Raw genomic sequence first — 9,268 nt, forward strand, 5'->3', positions numbered from 1 at the left:
TGCTACATTATATATATATATATATATATATATATATTATTGTGCGATATTTGGATCATTCCAAATGATTGAAAGCACCATTCAGCAACTTAAGTGTCATCTTTTCTTTGACAACACATCAAGTTCCTAAAAACGTACACTTCTACAAACCACAGTTTTTTTTTCTAAATTTAAATTTAAAATTTAAAATAAAAGAAACTGATACCACAAATAAAAATAATGTCATCTATGCAAAGCTGTGACAAGATATGTCGGCAGGATCGTCGACGGTGCATCTTACTTGTAAGTCCTCAACAGCAACGTCGTGGGAAGATCTGCACCGATGGAAGCACGTTGGGCAACGAAGGGCATCGGCATGTCTCTCTCCCTCTGTTGTTGCGAGGCACCTCGGCAGGGCTGGATTAGGGTTTGTGGGAGAGAGACAGACACACACACTCGTAACGGTGTTTTTGCATTGCATTTGGCAATGGAAGCATTGGCATTGCGAGGCGGCGGCATGAAGCCCATTGGAAGCATTGGCATTGCAGAGCCAGAGACACAGGCAGGAAGACCTCAACAGGGTGGCCTTCCTCCACACTCGACTCCACTCCCACCAGAACCCCCTCCCGCGTTGTCCAGGATGTTGGACTCCGACATGCGAGGAAGCGTCATGGCCGAGTTGATTGTTGACAAACTGAAGCTTCTCCACTACGAGCAGCAGTTTTGCAGTTCTAGGTCCCCGCCCTGGCCGCGCCTCCACAAGTTCTACTTCGCCCTGCCATCGCTTCACCGTAACGAACAGTTTCTTTATTTCTCGAGCTTGGCCGCGTGGCTTTTCGGACTGCTTGGTTGCCAATTTGCCCCTCCTTCCGAAATTAATGACCCTAATATGACGTGCGCTAAAATAATGATGGAGCTCATGAATTTGGGACTCGCGCCGCCCGGTTGGCTTCCTGCTCGATTGAAGCAGGGATACGGAGACGCTGTCTGTAGCGTATTGGACACCTTGTGCAGTCTGGTTCTCGATGCTATCAAATTCGAGTTCCCGCCCATCGCACACTCGTGCCAGGAAGAGTTGCTCGTGGAGACTGGAGACGACGAGAGCGCATCTGAGCTGTACATTGCAGATGAAGCAAACACCGAAGAGACATATGGTGACGGTGACACGCCACGGATAGTGCATCCGCAGATGCTGAACGATTCAAACACAATACTGGCTGCAAATCTCAATGCGAACAAATGGAAGTTGGACCTCGAGCGGATCGCCCCGCATTTGCGTGTCGCAGTGTCTTCCGATGGGAACGATTGGAGGGCACATTTAGATCGAGCGAAGAAGCTCTACGAGGAGACTTCCTCAAGCTTCACCCGCGGCAAAACAGACTTAAACAGGTTCGAAAAGAATGTGACCTCGTCGCTGGAGAAACTAGAGACCCATGAAAACTTCATTAACCAGCAGTTGGAATCGTTGATATTGGAGTACGTTGCAGTGCAAGGTCAGCTGTCGGGGGTCCAGCAGAAACAGAACCAAAGTGGGGAGACGTTGTCGAGGTTAACGATTGAGCATGCAAAGCTTCTCGAGTCTCTGGAGCAAATAAAACAGAAGATGGTGGACAAAGGCAATGAAATCTCCGACCTCACGCCGCTCCTTCAAATCAAGTCTGCAATGCAGAGGCTCAAGTCGGAGCTACGTGAGATGGAGGTCCAGATCGGCGTGTTGGAGCACTCTCTGGTGCGGGTCAGTCTTCGACAAGCCAAAGGTGGCCTTGATGGTTTGAAAGCATAAATCGCCATCTCCATCGCTGCAACTGCTTCTACAGTGGGATCCTTTGTTTTGTTTGTTTGTGTCTGTGTTTTTTTTTCCTTCACAAACCAAAGCAAAAGGAAATCATGAAGGAGATGGGGTTGCAGGAGGTCTTCTCTCCGTTACAAATACTACAATGCCATGTCATAATTCTTACACTATTAGTGAGTGAGATTGTAAGTAAGTAAGTAAGAAAAAAACACAAACATCAAACTTTGTTTTGTTACTTAATTAATTAAGTGTTCTAGCTTGCTTTGCACATTGTATTCTTATTGCATTTATCAATGTATTTTTCTATACGGTAAAATATGTTGGAAGAAAATTTATACTAACTCTTTTATTTCTCTTAAAAATATTTATAAAACTTCTAAAAATAGCTTTTTAAATTTTAGTTTTTAATTTTTAATTTTTTTTAGTCTTTTAAATTTTATTTTGAATAAAGATCTTTAGCCAAAAAAATAAAGATCTTTAGCCAAAAAAAAAAACATTTAAGTAATTTTATTGGTATGCAAGTATAAAATGGTTCTATAATTTTGATTTTTAATTTTTTAATATATTAATATGATTAAGATTAAAATGAATAAAATAAATCATTTTACCACATTAAAAATTTTATTTTATTCTTTGAAAGTTTTTAAATTTTTATTTATTTTATTTAAAAAAAACATATAGACTATCAAAAACAACATAGATGTAGAAATTATAGATAGACATACTTTAGCTTTTAAAGATATTACTTAGAAGATAATTTTTAAACAAATAGTCTTATACAATTAATAAAAATTTAATTTATTTAATATTATTTAACTTTTATCTAATTTTGTTGTATTAGATCTTTCTATTCTTATAAACATAACTTATACGCAAATTGAATAATCCAATATATTTTAGTTTTTCTTCTTAATTTTTTTATACAATATATATTAAATTGATTATAAGAAAAATAAAAGAATTTTTTCTTTTTCTTTTTTGGATGTAAGAATATATATATATATATATAAACTTTAGTTTTGTAACTTTAGGATTAATTTCTATTAAGTTAGATAATTTTATTTGAATCTATGTATAATATATAGAAAAAATAAATTTAAATACGTATTTAATTAATTTATTAAAAAAATTAATTAAAAAATCTGATATATTTACTACAAAGCTTATCATATTTAAAAAAAAATCACAATCAAACATTAAATTTTACATATATATATATATATATATATATATATATATATATATATATATATTTGATTATTGGATTTAGTAATCACATTGGTCATTAAGAAAAATATAGTCAACTAAATATATTGACTTAATGGCTTAAAGATGTAATTACTTCCATATTAAGAGAATAATTGATTATGAATTATTTATAATATTTCTTTTTTTGATGCAAGATATGAACATTTAAACAAGAAATTTGATAAACCTTTTTTTTTTTCAAGAAAATATATAATATCAAATATGAATTGTTACAAAAACATGTTTCAATATACTTGGCAATGATTTAAGACTTGTACAAACATGAATTATTTAAGATTCTTGTGATTGGTATAAAACTTAATTGGATAAAAAGTACCTTTTAGATAGTGAAGTTATTTTAAGAGTAAATTCATAATAAGAAGTTTCTTGTTGTAAATCTTATAATTAATTTGAATTATTAAGAATTTTCTTAAATGAAAGATAATATTATAAAGTTTATTATCTATATCCATCTATAATAAGATTACAATTAATGCAAATTTTAATAAATTTATTTAAAAAATAATGGTTTAAAAAAATTTAAGTGATATAATATAGGAACTAAGATAAAAATTATTTTTAAACCTTAAAATATTGCTTCTATATTTTCATTCTACTTTATTTTATCTTTAGAAGTTAATTGTTTAAATAAAGTAATAACTTAAGAATTTTTAAATAGATATTTGGTAATAGTTTCTAAATTTTTTAAAAAATTAGACATCACATGTAGTTCTTTAAGTTGCCTAATCAATAATAGTTTATATCTTCTTAAAATCAATTTGCAAATTATCATTTAAAAGAATATAAATTAAAAATCTATTTATATTTTAAAATTTTAATATATATATATATATATATATATATATTTATCTTTTTATGTTGTCTTATATTTCTAATTATGTATAATATTAAAAAAATATTTTATTTATATTTTTTCATATTCTTGGAGTTTATATAAGAATATTGTTCAAATAATATACTATAAAATTATCTAAAAATTCAAAAAATACATCACTCATCAAATATTAGAAAGTAATTAGAATATTTTTAAGTTTAAAAGATATAATATTATATTACAAATAACTACACCTAATTTAGAATATAATCTTTTACTTATTCTTTTTTAATACATACAAATTTATAGGTTATTAATAGGTTTTTAAAATATAGATATTTAGCTTGTAAAATACAAGAACTTAAAAAATCTAAATATGTAAGATGTATATTAGAGAAAGATGACCATATATATATATATATATAAGAAATTAAAATGATTATTGTTAAAGACAATGAGATTATCGATACTTGAAACTAGATTAGAAGTAAGAAAGGAATTGACAAGAGTGAAGATGACCTCATTCTTGCTTTTGTATATACTATCTAGTAAGAAACCATGTAGCAATGTCATCTAGGCTACATGACACATGTCTAATTTGTACGATAAGTTTTGTGCTATATGGCCAATTTATTTGCTAAGCTTTGATGCTATCAATCACCTACAAATATATATAAAGTCAAATCCATATTTATAAGATATTAATAATTTAACTTACTTTTATGCACATCTATTTTTTTTATCTAAGTAAATATATTAGTTATTATTAATGTCTATAATGTTGCCCTCTCTTTTAAACAAGAAATTCAAAAGTAGTTGTACAATTTCTTTATAAGTTTATGAATTCTAAAATCTATTGAATATTGTTATCAACAAACTTTGTTCTTTGTTTTATATGAAGGTGATTGATAAGTCCCTTCAATCATTGATAATATTCCATATTAAGACAAAAATACGACCTAATTATTTGATAATTATTTAGGACTTTATGACTACCTTCAAAAATCACATTTTACATTGCGTTAGGTGTAGTACCTTCTTTTAACAATATTAGTAAGTATTAATAGTCTCTTTTAAGATCATGATACTATACATACTATATTTTATAATTCATTCAAAAAACAACATGTCTTTCTTAAGGATCTAAATTACAATAGCAATGCCATCCTCATTGATATAATTTAAGTGCTTGATTTGAAAATTCTTCAAATGTCAACTCTTAAAATGTATGCATTGGCAATTGATTCTCCATATATGTAAAGAAGTTCTATAAGTTAATTCTTGAACTTCTTCTTCATTTATTTATACTATTTTATTATTGATGGTTAGTTCTTATTTTTGATAGATATTATTAATGAAAACCAAAGACAAGTTGTAATATATTTCTCAAAATTTTCACATAGTTTTTATGTGCATTTAGTAAGATCATATCTATACTAATGTTCAAGATATTTTAATTTATTTTGGTGCTACCTTGAATTTAAGACTTTTTTAATTTTAAATTATTGATTGTTATTAATTTCTATAAATAGAGATTTTAATTATCCTTTTCTTGGCATATCTACTGTCTTATAAGATTTAAAAAGAGAAATATGAAAATAAGATGAATTTTCATCAAGTTGAAAATCTTTAGAATAAATCTTCAAGATTATCAAATTTTAAAAAATTAAAATTATAAAATTATAGATTGGAAACCTTAAGTGCAACTAGAATATTTCATAGTCATAATAAGCCCCATCCTAATCTTGCAAGGACTGGAGAATTTTTTCCATTTCAACTTCACTCAACATACAAAATAAACCATTGTAAATAATAAAATTATTTTTATAAGGTAATCTTTATGAAAGTATAAAATATTAATTTTGAGTCTAGATAGAATATACAGCAAAATCTACCATACATTTTTTTTGAATTCTCCACTAATCATACTTTTAGAATTTTATAAGACTCATCTAATACTCAATTCCAAGGTCTTTTAGATGCACTAAGGTATTCCTATTAAGCTTACTTCAATTCTTAATAAATCTTTCTCAACTACCATGTTCTTGCATAATTTTAAATCTTCATATCTGAATCTTATTTACATCAAGTTTTCTTTTGAATAGAAGAATTCTAAGAATAGAGTCCATGGGCTCTTTTTACAAATCAAACCTTCATCACTACAGAGTAGCATATAAATGAATTTGAACTCATATTTCAATCAACCACTAGCTCTGATCATGTAGAGTGTCACTTCTTGGCAGTGTATTGATGCATGATTGAACAAACATAATTCTCTCCATTCACTACTTTCGTAGTTCAACGTTAAGAATACTCTAGGAAAAATCCTGCATAGGTCCTACTCAAGCATAGCATTTGCATTATCAACAAATATCACTCAAGAGTAAAATAACATAAATGACAAGAGTCAAGAATTTTTTATAGAATAAAATATAAATTCTACATACAAAAATATTCTTTAAGCTGGTACCTTGTACTTCAAGGGACATTGTCTATTCTAAAATCAATCCATTTGCTAATTTTTAAAGCCTGATAGATCAGAGCTTTTGCATTACAATGTCTGGATTATTCATTGATTTTTTTTTTTTTTTTTATCACTTAAGTACTGTAATCGTCGTTTGACTCGGACTCAAAACACCAAGATATTTGATCAGTATAGGTGGGTTCGATCTCGGGGAAAGACTCGTTGTATGAATTGGATATATTATGTCACAATTGATTATGTATTAATTATCTAAAACTTCCAAAGTTCTCTTCCTCATCTCAATTCAATCCTTTTACAATCTCTACAATCGTTCACTGCCCTGCAGCTACTAAATATCACTGACATTCCTGACATCTACAGGATGCTTAATCTCTTTCCACAGTACTTCAATTCTCAATTCCTTTACTTTTACTCAATCTTCCAGTGCTACTAACACAATGCAATAATCTCTATTATCACAATCACACTTTCTTTCTCTAAATTAATTAATTCAAATTCATAATTTTCAATATCTCAATCACAGTTTCAGCAATCCTTTTTTTAAATCCAATACTAAAGAAAAACACAAAAGCAAAGAAAACAAAAGGGTAACTCCAAGCTTTACCCTGGCTCACGACTATCACAGTCTGGCCTCCATTCCTTCTTCTTCAACCTCTTTATCCTACCAAAATATGAATTGTCATTCAGCAGATTCCACAGGTTGTGAAACTTTGGCTTCTTAACCGCATATGTTCCTAACTTCCTACTATTAACAACTAATTGAACTAACCATTCATCTAAATCCCAACATTACTACTATTTAATCGATAACGAACAAGAAAAGTCATTTATACATTCTACATAGCCCCACTCCTTACTGTGCAGCGTCCTCGTAAACCACCTCGTATTATGTTTTACAATATCACCACATCATTGGCTTCCTCCAATGTCTGAACCTCTGGTCCGCCTTGGTCCGTTTCATCATTTCCATAAGTGAGATTGGTTTCGACTTCTTGAGCTTCTTCTCCAACTTCCTCTCCCAACTGCTCTCCGTTCAATAAAGCTGTCAAGTCCTCGTTAAGTGCTCCCAATTCCCGAACCTGAGACTCCAAAAGCGCAATTTGGGTGTCTCGCTCTTTCAGCTGCTCCTCCAGGGCATGCACCTGTTTCTCTAATTCCCGTAAAGATGTACTTGCTGGATTGACCTCTCCTTGCTGCGTGGTAACTGTAATCATTTCTGCCTCCAATTCGGCAATCCTTCTCTTCAATTGCTCGTTCTCTGTCTTCGAGCTCTCCGATTGTCTCTGAAAATCGTCCTCCAATTTGGATCTCCCGGCTTCCAATTCCGCCACCCTATTCTTCTCCTCCTGGTATTGGTTCCGCAACTCCATATACTCCTGCTTGGTAAGCTCCATCAGACTCTTTGCCAACTTGTTCTCCTTGGCCCATTCCGCTTGGGTCTCCTTGAATTGGTGCTCTAATCTTGAATATTTGAAAGCGTCCGTTACTGAAGCACGTTGTAAATCCCCAATCTTCTTCTTCTGATCTTCAATGATCTTGTCCTTCTCCTCCAGTACCTGTCTAAGGCTCAACTCATTGTCCATTTTCTCAACGGCCATCTGTAATTGAGTAATTTGTGCCGAGATTAACTCCTTGAGTTCCCTTGCCTGCTGGCCAGCTCTCGATAAACCTACCCGTTGATAATACTCTACCAGTACTAGTGGAGTGACGGCCATATTAGTACTAGGACGACCCAATTCTCTAGATGACGAGCTAACATTGGTCCGTTCGTAATTTCTAGCTTGGCTGCACTCTGCTATCGCCGCTTTCTCGACTTGTTTTGATGGCAATGGCGTTGACTCTACTCTTGTCTCTGTTGCTACAGCGTGTAGTCTCTCCACCATTGAAGGTTGCTTCAGTTGATATCTAATTGCTTCACACACGTAGTTGGAGCATAACATCGTGGTAACCTTCTCTGTTCTTCTTTTCACCTCCAATTTCGCATGGATTCTGGTCGCAACATATGCTGCCCAGTTGAAGACCATCTCCTCCAGTGTCGCAATTGCTGAAAACAATAACCTCCTTGCCATATACGTCGAATGTCGGTTCAGCCCTATTCGCTTCTGCACAAATCGCATCTATTTTCCCAGCTCCGACATAAGCGCATCCACTGTCTTCCACCCTTGATTTTTCTCAAACGCTTCGTTTCTCGACTTGAAGTACTTGCTTGGAACAAAATCAGACTCCAAGTCTCCCGATACTGATAGCTCACGCATGAGAAGATATAGAACCTTGTTCAACGTCACCTCATCTATACCAATAATTCTCCCATGAACCACACTGGACCCGTCTTCCGGATCATAATTCGTCACATATTCCGTTAACAATGCTATATCTATTAGTGGTAGCCTCTGCGAAAACTTCAGAATCCCATACATTTGTGCCGTACGAAACTCTCTCTGTCTCTTTTGCGACCAAAAAATGTCCATAGCGACCGGCTCTATGCTGGTCACTATCACGCACTCCATTGGTGGTAATGCTCCCTTCGTCTTGACATTACGTTGTCACTCCTCTCTCATAGCTGTCCTCTTCTTACGCTCAATCACCATCTTCGCTACTCACGATAATCCTCTAAAACTTGTGCTTAGCAACGTGAATCAAGAAATTGTAATGTAAACAATGCCAGCCAAGAGCCCCACTCCTAACTTCTACCCTGGTTCTCCTCCTGATATGACTTAACCTAGCAGGCCTATAACAACCTATCCTATTAGTGTCTTCCTGACGGCTCACCTTCACTCAACCCGTCCATAATCTCATCATCACACGCTCTTCCCTTCCCATCACAACTCTTGCGCTGTCACTTCAATACTAAATTGGCTTTATCTCTCTCCCCCCCCCACCGATATAAAACCCGTCCCGGATTTATGTAGTATACAGACGTAGCCGATTC

General features: G+C 33.2%; 1 protein-coding gene across 1 annotated transcript; it reads left to right on the top strand.

The window, feature by feature from the left end:
• The first annotated feature begins 322 nt into the window (after positions 1–322).
• LOC112289461 (intraflagellar transport protein 57) lies at positions 323–1,762 on the top strand. Its single transcript, XM_024534700.3, has one exon. It carries the CDS (start codon positions 323–325, stop codon positions 1,760–1,762), a length of 1,440 nt encoding a protein of 479 aa, XP_024390468.1.
• The last annotated feature ends 7,506 nt before the right edge of the window (positions 1,763–9,268 follow it).

Source organism: Physcomitrium patens, chromosome 12 (genome assembly GCF_059467195.1).
Source record: "Physcomitrium patens ecotype Gransden chromosome 12, ASM5946719v1, whole genome shotgun sequence".
Lineage (NCBI taxonomy): Eukaryota > Viridiplantae > Streptophyta > Bryopsida > Funariales > Funariaceae > Physcomitrium > Physcomitrium patens.

Coding starts and splice junctions, on each gene's coding strand:
- LOC112289461 (XM_024534700.3), top strand. CDS start 323: ATGGAAGCACGTTGGGCAACGAAGGGCATCGGCATGTCTCTCTCCCTC.